Raw genomic sequence first — 15,922 nt, 5'->3', positions numbered from 1 at the left:
TTATGTGAAGTCTAACCACACAATATAAGACGAAGGCAGAGCAACTGTAGGTATTAAGAAAGAAAGTGGATAGATAAAGATGAAAGTTGATAGATAAGATGGTATAAATGGGGAGTGGGACACAAAAGCCTCTTGTGCTATAATGGACTCACTGTCAATAGCATAATTTGCACTGAGGGTACATTCAAAACAGATGTCCTTCCAGTGTTAAGTCTTACACGGGCTCCCCCTGCTGGGGAAAGTTTGTGATAACTGCAGAAGCACAATAACCAACAATCAACCAAAACCATTTTAATGATATTTATTTGTCATCAAACCCACATTGCTGGGATGTATGCCACATGTGCCAATGCACCATTATGAAGTAGTTTTTATGAAAAGGTGGAAAGCCTTCTGTCTACTGTATAAAGTATACTTGCATCACCTAAAATCAGTGTTGAGCAGTGATTTAACAATAACAGAGTTAAAGTAGACCTATTGTGCTCATTTACAACTCAATTTGTATTTTTAGTCTTTACGAGAGTAATGCTGGGCCTATGAGCAGCTCCTCAAATAAGCCATTTAGCTTGGTTCTTCTATCAAGCTAATGTTCTTCTGGTTGGCTACCACTCATAAACAGAGGTCAGCCAATCAGAGATGTCAGAGATGTGTACCTGAGATTATATTAAGGATATTCCCTTTTATCAACATTATACCGAGCCAATAGTAAAACAAACAGCCTGAAACTGAGTATTTAAGGAAGCGATCAGGATAACTTTTACATAAGCTGATATTATTATTTAATATGAGCACTTTAATATGAAAATGATAAATCATGCAACTGATCTGATTTGACTGATTTCATTTAAAAACTGTAAATAGCATCTGTCTCTGTTTCATTCCATGAACATCCCTGAAAAATGTGACAAGTTTTCAGTTCCACGACATGTATTTTTAATATAAAAAACACAAGTTATTAATGTTATTGTCACAGTTTTTAAAGACTTAAATTTCAACATGTTTGAGAGGTGTAAGGAAATTAATAAATTGCAAGTTATAGGCAATATTTTTTCCCGCTAAAAACATTTCTCTTCTTTCTGGAGTTTTCCTTGTTCTTCCTGTGGAGCCACTGAAGGCGAGCTCTGTCTGTTGTGCCCTGGTTGGCTGATGGGAATGTCCGGTCTGGAATAATCTCCTTCAGTTTGCTCAAGAAAAACATCTCCAGGTTTCGACCAGCCTGAGCCACCTCTGAGTCTGGCTGCACAGCACAAGGAGAGAAAAAACAACCCACAGTGACCTATGATGAATTAGCTTACCAGAATAAAGTCATATTTGAGACCAAGCAGGTGCAAGGTGATCCTTCCAGATTCAAAATCAGATTTCTATTTTGGTTAAACTTATTTTAAAATACTTCAGCACTTACTTGATTACCATACAGTTTACACAAATATCCACGTTCCCATGGCATATTGTCTACTATGCCATAACCATGTACTCAGCACTGAGGAGAAAGAAAATCAAAGACTACAGATTTCCTCCAATATACATTATAACAACTGCCTTGGCTGTAAACATCTTCATTCCTGGTAGATATAAGTAGTAAATCCAGAGATTTGATTGATACTTGATTTGCAGATGAACACAACCTTGACTGGCAGGCCCCATGTGAAGAAAGAGGCCCAGCTTGCTGATACACGTGGAACTTATCTCCACAGACTGCAGTGCAGGAATAACTCAATTATACCAGAAATTAGGTCAAAGTGGGAAATCCGCTCATATTCCTTACGTAATTGAAAGTAGCGCAGTTCTTGAACATCAACAAGACGTCATCAACAAACTGCTCAGCAGTGAAGTAGTGGAGAGTGTTGCTCTTGTCCAGTTTCCTGCGGATCACTGACAGGTCGATGGGCCTTTTGATGATCTGGTAGTAGTTTCGAGCCTGGCACACGAGAGCATAGATTTGATGTAAGATCACAGAGGTGGAACATTTTACATCCTCAGTTAGGTTGTAACAATTTCGCTAACAGCGATGTCTTGTAGTTATTGCTGTATATATAAATATGCACTGTATATTTAAACCGTTTGGTGCTCATGTATGTTACATTACTGCTGAGGTGATTTGTTGTTGTTGGACTGACCAGAGGGCTGACAGGTTCATGGAAAGGAGCGCTGAGGATTTGACAGTATAACAGCAGAGTCAACTTCTCACATCTCTGCAGACAAAAGAGCAAAATCAGTTCAAGCTTCTTTACAGTGGAGCACAACACGGATTTATTACACAGGATAGAGGCGAGTGTGAAAACGCAGGCTGATCTGGTTTGTGTAATAAACATTGATAACCCTCACGTGACACGGTATTTTAGTCATTTATGGCCCAAATATATTTCACACAGGAATACTTTATTAATACTATACTGTTTTCTTTAATTATTACAGATATTATAAAGTGTTATTAATTGTGGTTTTCAATAAATGGTAAATGGTTCTTATACAGCAAATTTTCTACTCTATTAAAGCACTCAAAGCACTTTGCACAGGAGATTGTTTGCTTCAGAAAAATCTGGATGCAATCCACTTAATTTTGGTGAGGGAGCAGTCTGGGCAGAGGGGGCAATAAACCAAGCTGTTTTCATCATCACTCTGGCCATTAATTGTCTAATAGAAAGCTTCTGCACCAATAAATATTACTGTTGTAAGTCTGTTAATCAATGTTGACCCCAAACTGGACTCAAAAACTGCAATAAAATCAAAGCTTAAACCTTAACAAATGTATATATAGAGAGAGAGAGTCATAAATGAGTCTACACAACTTAAAATTGTGTGGATTCTTGCCACACCGGTGGATCAATTTCAGTTGGAGAGTAGCCCTTTAATAGTTAATAGTCCTTTAGTTTCACAGTAAGTGTGTGTGACCTGGCGTCTTCACACTCTTCCCCAGACAGCTCTCTCACCAAAACTAAGTGAATTGTTTCCAGATTTGTCTGAACCAAACAATCTCCTGTAAGAAAGGATCAACATTTAAGGCCATCTTCACAGCAACAGAATGAAAATAAGCATTATAGCTTTAATTTAGGAATTAAACCAGCCTTACCCTCTGGTCCAGGTTGGATAGTGTATAAGGTGCCTTGACTCCCTCGCAGGAGTCCATGATCTCACAGTCGTAGGCCTCCACGGGCTCCTGCTCACTTCTACACAGAGTACACACCCAGTCACCTCTGTGGAATACACAGGACCACAGTCCATGAAAAAACACATTAAACCCATATGTCATATATCCAGATTTGTATGTTCACACAGCACTTACAGCGGGAAGCTGCTGAGAGGAGGTATATGACAGCCTATGTGATAAACTTTGGGGCAGCGGTCACAGCAGAGCAGCTCTCCTCCGTTCAGACAAACAGCGCAGAAATCTTCACTCTCCTCAGTCCCAGCCTCAGCTCCAGGCTGCTGGGTGGATGAGTCGGCCTGTTCTCCCAAGCATCTAATTTCACTTCTTTGATCTTCACCATCGTCCACTTGGATTATATCAACCACACATGTACTTTCAACTTCATCCTCCGGGGGCAGGCATTGGTCCTGATCTGCTTCTTCTTCTCCTGGATCCAGTTCAATAACCAGAGTCTGCTCTGGATCTGGATCCAGATAAAATGCTTCAGATTCAGCTTTCCCATCATCAGATCCACAATCAAACAGGATGTAAGGCTGATCTGGATTAGAGTCACAGTCAAAGCCTGAGTCCTGCTCTGGCTCTCCAGAAAGGGAGCTGTCAGGACAATATGGTTCAGTCCAGGATGTTGGACTGAGATCACATGGCTCTACTGGTTTAGGCTGGAATGATCCTTCAGTTAGCTCCAGTATATCTTCCTCAGTTTGACTGAATCCATTCTGTTAGCAGAGATCAAGACACAGAGGTTAAAAAAAAGAACTTATCTTTGTTGTACATGAAAGTGTTTAGACCTTCAGCTCTGTACCTGTTCAGAAATATTTAATGACACATTGTCACAGAGCTCAGCTTGTTTTTGGCAAGGCAGACGTTGCAAAGACACCACAGGCTGCAGTGATGATAAAGACACAGACTGGAAGTTCAGACGCTCCAGGCTCACTACAGGTATGCAGGAATTACCCAGAATCCTCTGGGCCTCTGGGTGAATCCTGTGAAATTGAAGGTGTCTTATGGCAGTGTCTTCAATTCCATTACCAAGATTATTTTCAGCATAAAGTCTCAGTGAGGCTAAATTTCTTAACCGGATTCACCCAAAAATGGAAAAAACAACACTGATAAAGAAATAGTTCAGCATTTTCCAAGACTTTGGAGAAGTTCATTGATAGGGCAAGCTTTTAAAAGTGATTATCAAAGGTTAGCATTAAGAGTGTAAAATTCATAAGAACATTTTCCATTTTAAACCCATGGAAAGAACAAACGAAAACAATCCTGCCTAAACATTGCTGCAGATCAAGAAAACCACTTTGAGGCAACAACATTCCCCAGTGCCTCCCCAAAAAAGGGCAATACACAACAGAAACAATTTAGGAACAGGCATGACAACGACCCCAAACCTATGTCACCCTGACTTTTGCTGGGCTTTATGATCATGCAGCTACAGAAACTATAAATAGCACTCAAGTCCAAATGAATGTATTCTACTACACTGTGGACCGTGGATATCTGTCACCATCTGATCTGGCAATAAAAGTGTCTATAAACTGGCTGCCCAGTCTGTAACGTACCAAAGCATAGATTGGTTTGGATAAAGAGGACTTTAGGTTCATCCATTGCTCTGTTGTCATCCTTTAAAATCAACATGGCTTTACCGCAGCATACTCCCCTTTTTTACCTTAATCTTCTCAATAAAGCTTTAACACTTTTGTCTGGAGGCCTTTCCCATTTTTCAGATGACGGAGATGTTGCTTTTGTTTTTCTCTCATAAGACTGGTTTGGCTCCTTTTCCACCTCACAGAATCCAGTCATGCTGACCTATTTTGTTTAAAAATTCAAAAAAAGAGACTTTGCATTATTTTCATCTTTCTAAAATCCCATTTACTCATCTCTCATTTACTACTAGTTGTAGTGATGAATCCCTCCTTCTTTAAAACATTGTTTACATCTATATTCACATGTTCTGCCCGGGGGGTTGGTTCCTCTGCTGTGGTTGCCAGATTTGGACCAGTCTCAGATGGCATGGCCTCCAGTGCCAGCCTTACCCTACACTTGGCTACCCATGGTAACATGGTGGCTCGCCTTTGTGGGAAGTTGCCATAGCGTCTGCGAGGCAAGTCTGCCATCTCCAGGAGACTGGGCCTCTTGGGGTGAAAAAACAGAAGAGAAAACAGAGAAGAAGCCGATGGTTTAAAATCTTCTGTGTGCTCAGTGTTTGACCGGGGGGGGAAAAGTACAAAACCATAAAAGAGGTAGATTAAGAATCAGCAATGTAACACTAATATAACTGCTCATTTGCACAAAGAGTAACTTTTACAACACAAAAAGAGACGTTATGAGCATAACAAAAAGTTACATCACATTAACGTACAGAAGGAATCAGGTATTAGGTGAATTATGATCAAACATTACCTCAGTTTGAAGCCAAGTGATGAAAAAACAAGATGTCTGCTTCAGAAAGTCAGGTGAATGTGTCCTCAGGTGGATGTGAGCTGAGCAGAAGAGGAATAGAAATGTTCCATGTGTCCAGTGTCAAGGGGAACTCAAATGATTTGATTGGTGGAGTGAAGATTCAGCCTCAGCCCCCTGATATTTCAGCACAGCTCACAAATAGAAACAGCAAACAGGTATTTAATATTTAATGCGTTTCCCAGTAATCATGTGATGCCTTTTTGTCCAGTAGGTAAAAGATATATTGAGGGTGTAAAAATAAAAGCTCTGCATGTAAATCAGCTATGAAAATATTTGTATATTGTAAAGCCAAAAACAATGTGACAGTGTGTGTGGTTGCTAATAAATCTGTAGCTCTATCAGTGGTTGGCCACAAAACAACCCCTATGCTTTATTTTCAAACTTTATTAATGACATAAAAAGATTTTGTTTACAAAACAGCTTTGTTTTGTAAACAAAATTGTCTACAATCTGATTGTTGTGAACAAAATATGGGTTTTCAAGGTATTACAACTATTGCATTCTGTTTTATTTGCATTTTACAAAACAACCAAATGTTTCTGGAACTGGGATTATAAAAAATAACCTTTTAAATTTTGAAACACCAACATTGGAGTTTGTGTCTTTTATCAATTCATATATCAGACTGCAAATAACTGATTCACTGTCTTGTTTTACTGTTCCTGTTGGTGGAAGTTAAGATAATTTTAATAAAACATTTTCTATATACTTTTTTAATTTAGTAAAGATTTTCCTCAATCTGATGGCCAGGCTCTTTACAAAGGCCAGAAAAATACATTTGAGATGGACTCTTTGACATGATACATATTTCCCCTTTTAAGCCAAATGAAATCTTTATCATGGTTTCGTGTGAGTAAAGTGGCATCAAATTGAAATACTTCAAAGCAGAACAAAACTTTGGGACACGCTTCTACAGAATTATTTATCTCTTATATTAACCTTTATTTCCTTGTTTCTGAAATAGAGACAAAAAGTATAACTTCAAACACATTAAATATATATACACAAGATAGATTAGGGATTAATGACAAAAATGTCCTTACTTGTTCAGTGGTGCTGATCTCTAGGGCTGCAAAAAGCTGGTGGCATGGCAGAGGTGTGTCTTACCTTCCTTCAGAGGCTGATTTTGCAACCTGTTATTCTGGCCAATGACAAGTTACACGCTGGACATTTCACTCAAACTTTGAATAACAGACTGACTTTATGTAAATCACCTTTAACTGTGTCTGTTTGCGGTTGCGTCGCCACAGAAACCCAATAAAGCTACGTGGACATGTGTGACTACACGTCATCTTTAACTGTGTGCACGTGATCCAAGCCTGTGTGTGTTTTTACTCAGGGTTTATATTCTCTGCATAATGTGTCAGGGTACTGTTATATATGATGATTATATGTTGAAATAGTTATTATAATATCATAGTCTTGTAAGACCTGGCATTTCACTTTTGTCCTCTGTGGAGGACATGTGTCTGAGACCACTACATCAAGCCCCATGTGTGGAATCTATGCGGCTCCTAATGAACTGTCGAGATGTTTATGGCATGAGTCAGATAACCTAGCATCCAAATTTGCTAGTTCCTAGTTATAGTCACTTCAAGAAGTCGAGACAGATTCTTCAAGATTAGGCAGTCCATCAAAGTTATCTCTTATAAGAGGAAAAGAATAAAGCACTCTTGAAGGTGAGACCCCTCTTAAGCACTTTTTATCCATAATTGACGTTGGATCTCATTATTTTAGCCCTGCTCAGGTTCCTCAAAAACTGGTACGTCCCGAGCATTTTCCTTCCTAATGTCTGATTGCCATCTCAGCAACTATCTCACTCAGCCCTCTGTCAACCATGTATGGTCATTTTAGTGAGCGACATGACCTGAAAACCCAGAATTATTTCTGTCAAGGTTCGGCTGTATAGCAGGCAGAGGTAGGAGCCAAACACAGGGCTCAGAAACAAAGAGATCAACTAAAAGAGGCAGCTTTATTTCCTGAAAGACGAAACTCCACCCAAAAATTTAAAACTGTGAAACTAGAACCTGGGAGCTATAAGCTAGAAACAGACAACTAGCAATTAGCAGCCATGAAGTTACAAGGGAAACACAGAACACAAGGACCCACACGAAGCCACAATGAGCAGAGGGAGACTGAGGACTAAAACACATACACAGGATAACGAGAGGTTGGACCACAGGTGGGAGCACAGCTAGAACTAATTACAAACTAACAGGACATCGAAAGCAAAACAGAACACAGTGCACACAGGGCAAAGACTACCAAAATAAAACAGGAAACAGATGGACCAAACACAAAAGGCCAGGAGAAACGAATACTGAGACGAAACAGACTAGATACACTGAACACAGGGAGGGAACAGAGACAAGGCTACGAAGACAAGTGCAAAAACACTGAAGATGGAGAGAAAGGGCGAGAGCGAGGAGCAGAGAGTGAGAGTTAGGGAACAGAGAGACACAGAGAGGGGAGATGTAAAAGGAACTACACCTAACAAATCTAAATCACAAGCAATATACAATAAAATCAGAAAACTCATAAGTTTCCTTATGAAAAAGTCCTCTTAGATTAAAGACTGGTCCTACTCACCGACTGGCCTCCCCTATAGTCCAGTCATCCACGTGGGCAGTTACAAACACTCTAATACACCTTGCTGATGCACCCATCACATTAGAATTGGGGCAGTAGTTTATACTATTCCACTAAATTTGAATGTCAAAAGTGAACTTCAATTAAACGTTAATATTTAAAATATTAGTGTTTGTTGCTCTAGTGTGAAGCATTCGATTTCATTTTCTTTCCTCGTGTTTGTCCTCAGCCATCCAGGATACTTTGGTAAGGTGGGCATGAGACATTACCACCTGAAGAGGAATACCTCCCACTGCCCTACCATCAACCTGGACAAGCTGTGGACACTGGTGAGCGAGCAGACCAGGATCAACTACAGCAAGAAGCCCGATGGACCCGCCCCCATCAATGTTGTGCGTGCTGTAAGTATTGCCAAATGTTGCCATTATTAAAAATGTTCTCTCATTAAAACGTCTCTAATTAGCAGTTTTTGTCATAATAATTGGACCTTTCATTCAGTTAAAAGGACTAGATCACATCTTTATGGGAGTTCTTGTTGCTCTACTTTACTGTAGCTTGGAGTAGGTGGTGGCATGTCGACTTGCCATTTATATTTATTTAGAGTTTGTTTCTCCAATAGATCCTTCTGTGTCAATTTCAGTAATTACTTCCTCCAAACCACCAACGTGTCTTTTAGACCTCATTCCTACAAAACTGCTCAAAGAAGTTCTGCCATTTATTAATGCTTTAATCTTAAATATAATCAACCTATATGCCTATGTAGCACAGGCCTTCAAGCTAGCAGCAGTTAAACCATTACTTAAAAAGCCATCTCTTGACTCAGCAGTCTTAGCTAATTATAGGCCAATGTCCAACCTTACTTTCATCTCAAAAATCCTTGAAAGAGTAGTTGTCAAACAGCTAACAGATCAAATGCAGATGAATGGCTTATTTGAAGAGTTTCAGTCAGGTTTCAGAGCTCATCACAGCACAGAAACAGCTTTAGTGAAGGTTACAAATAATCTTTTTATGGCATCTGACAGTGGACTCATCTCTGTGGTTATCCGGCTAGACCTCAGTGCAGCGTTCGATACTGTTGACCAAAATATTCTATTAGAGCAATCAGAGCATGTAGGCATTACAGGTACTGTGCTGCAGTGGTTTGAATCATATCTAACTAATAGACTCCAATTTGTTCATGTAAATGGAGAGTCCTCTTCACACAGTTGTCATGGAGTTCCACAGGATTCCTTAATTCTGTTTACATTATACATGCTGCCTGCAGAATCATTAGAAGGCATAGCAGCCATTTTCACTTCTACGCAGTTTACTCCCAACTTTATCTGTCCATGAAGCCAGCAGGCTTAGATTTCCCGAGTGTGATGAACAGACAGGGACCCAGTGAAGTGCTTGCTCATAGGGGTCATATGATTGTTGGGTTTTTCTCTGTACCTATGAAGTGCCTTGAGGTGACTTTTGTTGTGATTTGGTGCTATATAAATAACATTGACTTGAATTGAATTGAATTGAATTGAATTGAATTGAATTGAATTGAATTGAATTGACTTGGGTTCAGGTTCATGCAGAGGTCGTGACAGGTGGCGGCGTGATGGCGGCGTGAGGTCCGTGGCACGTGGCGGCATCCATGGCTGCACAAAATTGTAGAAATGGATGATTTCTGTAAATGTTAGATTTCCATTCATCTAATTGTAATTTTCATGAAATAAAAAGGCATTGTACCAGAAACAGAAACAATGTTGTTATATTACATCACATCATTCTGTAAACAAACAAAACATTAGTCAACTTTTGTTTATCAGTCACTGTACTTAAATTATCTAAAGAAAATATCTAAATAGTTTTTTCTTCTGGATCTCAGAAGGATATTCATGTATTATTTTTGCATAGTGATTAGTTATTATCATTAGCTTGGGTTTTCAAATATATATTTGTTTGATGTAACATGAGAATTTAATTGCTAAAATACAAGTAGAACCCGTTTAATTCTATCAATGTCAGACTTTAATCGTATCACTTTTTTTGTTAAATTCACAATTGTCTTCTTGGACTTAAAAAAAGAAAGCGAATTTTCAGTTGACTCTTGTGTCGTTTCGATCCTCAATCACCAGATGTCGCTATGGAATTATTGCACTTTGTATTGTTGGGGGCAAATCTCGCACAAAATCGCGTTCGTTCCGAATCCCGTTCCTCTTTCAACTAGCCTCCAAGATGGTAGGTTCTACGTTTTATCCCTGTGCATCCAAACTGGGTTAAATCTACTTCCATCCTTACTAACCTGTATAAAATAATCCACTTTAGATGGTGTCTTATAATACACTCATGTTGTAGGAATAAATGCTGGGTGTTATTACCGTTATTTACTCATTTTTGTGAGGACTTTGATGGGTTCACTGTGTGATATGTCGCTTCTCCTGGGCCTCGGCTCTAGCAGGGAACCTACTTTTAACCACACGCAGAAAACAAACATTTGTAATTTTTTTTGACAACGGTAGTGAGAGTTAAATGTGCAAGGTGGTGGTGGTGGTGTAACCCTGAAACAACCATTGGCATAAAGCGTTAAACCTTCCGATAAAGATGGTTGAGCTAGCATTAGCCTCCTACCTGCTAAGCAGCATGCAAGTACTCGGGGACAAACTCAGCGGTTTACTTTAGCTTTTCTGTGGGGAAAACATGCTATGTATGCTCATTTTATTACAGATTCTTAGCAGACTAACATCACAGTCGACCTGCCGGACTGTTAAGTCTGTTGCTTTGCTAGACGGGAGCTAATGTTTCAAATAAACCTCATCCTTTTTTTTAACAATAACTGCAAAATCTTTGCTCACAGCCTACCAAGAAGTCGAAGACCAGGAAACTCCGAGGACATGTCAGTCACGGACATGGTCGCGTTGGTGAGTATACTCTTTTTGACACAAGTTTTAATTGATTGTTTTTCATCCCCGGACGATATGGAGATGGAGTAAACGTTTACCGACTCTCTCCACAGGCAAGCACAGGAAGCATCCTGGAGGTCGTGGTAATGCTGGTGGCATGCATCATCACAGAATCAATTTCGACAAATAGTAAGTCACTCATAATGATATTAGTGAAATTTGAGTACAGTGTGACTACTGTAAAGTAGAACTCAAGTAAACCTGGCTTCCCTGTATTTGGCCATAAAAGTCTTTGTAAGGTAATATGTCTAAAAATACACAGAAGTATGCTTTTACCTCAGATATTTAAGTTAGATTATGATGTCCCTAAGTGTTGCCTGATATGATTAGGGTTGTTGTGTTGGATTCCTTTAGAGATAAAGCCAGGTTTTGTGGCTAAAGCAGTAGGGCTGAGTAATATGAGGAAAATCGAATGTCACATTTTTGGCTGTATCACAAAAAAAAACTATTTTCAGCCATATAGAGCTTAAAATTGCACTGCTATACTCTTTCAAATTAACTGTTTTATATTTTTGACAATAATATATGAGTGAATTGAAATGTTTGGGGGGGGGGGGGTTCCATTTGTTGCACACAGAGGCTTTTGACAAATGGCAATACTGTCACAGTAAGTCTTTCTGTGGTCAACACTAGATGTTTAACAAACAAAAGATCATAGCAACAAAAAAGGACATCGGCAAGAATTCACGAGACAAATTAAAACAATTGAGATTAGAAAGATGCTCTTTTGTTCTTATAACATAAAAATTGTGAACCAAAAAATGTGATGGCCTTAAATTACAGGAATGAACGTTTAGATAGTGGCTATAAAAACAACTAACCTACAACCGTCGCAGGTATCACAGCTGGTTTATTTAACGTTTCCTTTGCTGTGTGGGAGACGCTGACATGCAGGGTTTAAAACAGGCTTCATTTTGCAGTGGATGACTTTTCAGCTGATGGAATAAATTCGTGATACTTTTTGTGCCAGTAGGTTTATGGCATGTCTTGCAAATTACCGTATTTTGTCTCCTCCTTGTGAAATCCAAACAACAGTCTCACTCGCTCGCTCCTCTGTAACTCCGGCTGTCGCCATATTTTTCCTTATCAGGTAGTAAACACGCATGCTCAGCACAGGTAAAAAAAATTTCCGGTTGGGAGGGGGGATTAATGATGCATTTGCAGCGTGTAGGAGAAAAAAAAACTGACAGTGAATTGCATGCAGACAATAATAATAATAATGATAATAATGGATACTTTATTGATCCCCATGGGGAAATTACTTGTTTTTCTCTGCATTTGACCCATTCACTCAGTGAAGCAGTGGGCAGCCCACTAAGCAGGCGCCCGGGGAGCAGTGTGTAGGGACGGTACCTTGCTCAGGGGTACCTCAGGGTAGCCGTTAAGTGGATTCGAACCGCCGACCTTCCGATCATGGGGCGACCACTTTACCTACTGAGCTATCCCTGCCCCCAGACAGCTTTATATTGCGGCAATTTCCACTTGATGTTTATGTTAAAACCATTTTAACCATCGTTCGTGGAAAACACGTGATACATCAAGTATATTCGATGTATCACCCTATTCTATATAGCTGTAGTGTTTCCTAGATGAGGCTTTACAGTAATAGTTTATTTTAACAATATATTATTGTGTACTATAGAGCTTGCTGTAATATATAACAAAATTAATCGGCGGCAAATTCAGCAAGTCCCTCAACCTGTAGTCAGACTCGAGTTATATCAGCTGAGTTGTGGCTGCTGACAATAGTCCCTGTTCTGCTCCGCAGCCTTGGTGAGCTACAGCAGAACAAGGACTACTGTCACTGTAGGGCAGTGGAATTGGAGTGTACCTCACACAGGCAGAAGAGAGTTGAGGTAGCTGATTGAGATGCCACCACAGCAGCTTGGTCAGTCTTTCTGTAGGTTAATACCTAAACAGCTGCATTTTCAAAGAAAGAGTAAAAATTTCATCCAGTAAATCAGAAACATGGTAGACCATCCCCACTACGGAGCTTATTTACTCAACCCAAGTCTACTTGGTGAAAACTGCCATGCAATATATTATTGAAAGATCTGGAGAGCAGTGCACTGATACTGTGTATTATGGACACAAAGAATTTATTGAACCTTCTCCCAATTTGGGGACTGTGCTCATCTATGGAACACATTTATGCTGGGTTAGTTCTGCTGTCCAGTTAAGAGATGTGCTGATTAGTTTTTACCTGCTTGTAAAAAAAGGCTGTAGGAAGAGAAATGCATTTATCTAATGTTTCTATAGAGACTAGAGTCTCATCTTGACAGACTTCATTGTCTTGGTGTGCTTGAGTCCTCTTAGATTAAAGACTGGTCCTACTCACCGACTGGCCTCCCCTATAGTCCAGTCATCCACATGGGCAGTTACAAACACTCTAAAACACCTTGCTGATGCACCCATCACATTAGAATTGGGGCAGTAGTTTATACTATTCCACTAAATTTGAATGTCAAAAGTGAACTTCAATTAAACGTTAATATTTAAAATATTAGTGTTTGTTGCTCTAGTTTGAAAACATTCGATTTCATTTTCTTTCCTCGTGTTTGTCCTCAGCCATCCAGGATACTTTGGTAAGGTGGGCATGAGACATTACCACCTGAAGAGGAATACCTCCCACTGCCCTACCATCAACCTGGACAAGCTGTGGACACTGGTGAGCGAGCAGACCAGGATCAACTACAGCAAGAAGCCCGATGGACCCGCCCCCATCATCGATGCTGTGCGCGCTGTAAGTATTGCTAAATCTTGCTATTATTAAAAATGTTCTCTTGTCATAATAATTGGACCTTTCAAATCTTTACGGGAGTTCTTGTTCCTCTACTGTAGCTTGGAGTAGGTGGTGGCATGTCGACTTGTCGGCATTGAGTATCACCTTAGGAAATTGGATTGTTGTTGAGCAGCTGGAATCAGACATCAGAAACAGTTTTCTTTTTTTAAAGAACAGGTGTCCTTTAAACAGTTGAAACACTCATAGTGGAAAGTTAAATGTTTTGGATGGGTTTCTGATGAATTTGGTGCAAAAGTGTACGTGGTGCTAATAAAACAGATTTAAGACTACTTGGTTTTCCTTAATTTTTCTGCTTTCAGGACTTTTTTTCCCTCCATTTTACACAACATTATACTCAGACATTTACATTTTTAAAGAGCTATAAATTCTGGATTTGTACCAGATAATTTTCCTGTTTTCAGTCATTGAAAATTATTTCTTTTTGTAAACATAATTTCATTTTAATAGAAAAGTTACTCTTGTCTATTAAAACTTGACTTTTGTTTGTTTGTTTGGCTGCATTTTGCTTATTGTGCTCACGTTAGCACACTCCCTTCTTACAGAAAGTTATACTGGGCATAGCTCTACCTGATGCAACCCCAAAGGGGATTTGTGTCTCTGGCTAGAGTTGAACCAGCATCCTTTTTCCTCGCCAAGCCAATGTCTAACGTTTGTTTTGTTGGGTCGACAGACTTTTTTTACTTAACTAGTGTGGTTTTGTTTGTGGTGGTTATCAGTTCATCTTAGGTTGGCTTACATGTCGTAGTTTTAGCTGTTAGTCTTATTAGATAATATTACAGTGTATTGTCAGATAAAATAATGATCTCCACCTGTGCTTTACTTTGCAGGGTTATTACAAAGTCCTGGGCAAAGGCAAGCTGCCCAAGCAGCCTGTGATCGTCAAGGCCAAGTTCTTCAGCCGACAGGCCGAGGAGAAGATCAAGGCAGCGGGAGGAGCCTGCGTGCTGATGGCATAACGATCCTGTCTGTGTGTTTTTGCAGAAATAAACTGTATAAATGGAAACTGGTGTGTGTGTAATTTTTTTCGCCCCACTCCTAAGTTGCAATTTGATTAGCATGGAAACTGAAGAGATGCTGTTAATTTTGATTGAAAGGTGTGAGGAGCAGAGGAAACTTTTTCATGTGAGGAAATCACCTGGATCCTCAGCACTGTTGGTCTTGTCCTTGTAAAATCTTTTTGACAAGTGTCCAAGTTACAGACTGAACAATATTCAAAAATGCACAGACTTCCTGTTTGGTTCTTTTAATATAGCAAAAGTCAGTCGTTTCTAATGACTTACAATGAAACGGTATTGCTATGCTTTTGGTAATAATATAAACTCACCAAAAAAATACAAATGTTGCCGTATGTGCTTCAGAAAGTCAGCACTACATTGAACAATTAAAGAAATGGTCAGAAAGTTAATTCTGATGTTTTTTGTCACGTCATTCTAATTAGAGGCAAAATATATGTATATTCAAATTTCTGAGGAACTTGTTTATATAGTGCTTAATCAGCTGCTTTTAAACTGCTACCTTTAAAAGAATTTTGTTTATTGGGACGTGGTGATACCCAACACAAACTACCAGATATAACTTAACAGCTTGTTTTGTAGACTGGAGGCCCGAAATGGTGTATCTAACAAGTCATGTATAGAATAAAACAGTCAAAAATAAAACTTTAATATCAGTAAATATTAAAGTTTTCTCAATTGTATCTGTGTGCAAGCAAAGCTGAAACAATTCAGTAATTGTTTGTCATGAAAGTTGTCCATTTTAAGAGCTTTCCTTGGAAACACTGACAGTGTGCTAGACATGGCAACATGAACTTAAGAAGTTCAATTATGACTTTCACTGCAGATTAAGGATAGTTAGGGACAGTCCTGCACTTTTATTTGCGTCTCCTTTTTATTATTTTTATTTGAGGTTATATGAATTAACTAGCTGATTGATAGAAACAGAAATGCAGACTAATCCACAATCAAAATATTCATTATTTGTTTTCCACAA

General features: G+C 39.2%; 3 protein-coding genes across 5 annotated transcripts in view; 2 read left to right on the top strand and 1 right to left on the bottom strand.

The window, feature by feature from the left end:
- The window catches only part of akip1 (A kinase (PRKA) interacting protein 1), a 50,932-nt gene that overhangs the window by 32,806 nt on the left and 2,204 nt on the right, over window positions 1-15,922 (top strand). The gene's annotated exons all lie outside the window — the stretch shown is intronic.
- Window positions 332-11,018, bottom strand: LOC309711652 (uncharacterized protein). 3 transcript variants are annotated; one of them, XM_082542077.1, is made up of 11 exons: window positions 10,549-11,018; window positions 6,652-6,749; window positions 5,549-5,628; window positions 5,083-5,280; window positions 4,815-4,954; window positions 3,951-4,131; window positions 3,284-3,864; window positions 3,071-3,194; window positions 2,118-2,192; window positions 1,766-1,918; window positions 332-1,237 (listed from the first exon to the last, which is right to left on the bottom strand). In XM_082542077.1, the coding sequence occupies exons 4-11, from the start codon at window positions 5,260-5,262 to the stop codon at window positions 1,034-1,036; spliced, it is 1,638 nt and encodes a 545-aa protein (XP_082398203.1). In that variant the 5' UTR covers window positions 5,263-5,280; window positions 5,549-5,628; window positions 6,652-6,749; window positions 10,549-11,018; the 3' UTR covers window positions 332-1,033. The 3 variants fall into 3 exon arrangements, with proteins under 3 accessions (XP_082398203.1, XP_082398202.1, XP_082398204.1); XM_082542076.1 differs by lacking the exon at window positions 10,549-11,018 and having other exon boundaries at window positions 5,549-5,739; window positions 6,652-6,687; XM_082542078.1 differs by lacking the exons at window positions 6,652-6,749; window positions 10,549-11,018 and having other exon boundaries at window positions 5,095-5,280; window positions 5,549-6,020.
- Window positions 10,255-14,936, top strand: rpl27a (ribosomal protein L27a). Its single transcript, XM_082542085.1, has 5 exons — window positions 10,255-10,408; window positions 11,025-11,088; window positions 11,184-11,259; window positions 13,699-13,873; window positions 14,761-14,936. Exons 1-5 carry the CDS (start codon window positions 10,406-10,408, stop codon window positions 14,887-14,889), a joined length of 447 nt encoding a protein of 148 aa, XP_082398211.1. The 5' UTR covers window positions 10,255-10,405; the 3' UTR covers window positions 14,890-14,936.

This window comes from Aulonocara stuartgranti (genome assembly GCF_965226115.1).
Source record: "Aulonocara stuartgranti genome assembly, chromosome: 7".
NCBI lineage: Eukaryota > Metazoa > Chordata > Actinopteri > Cichliformes > Cichlidae > Aulonocara > Aulonocara stuartgranti.
Note: the sequence above shows the minus strand (reverse complement) of the source record. Positions and strands in the feature narration are given on the sequence as shown.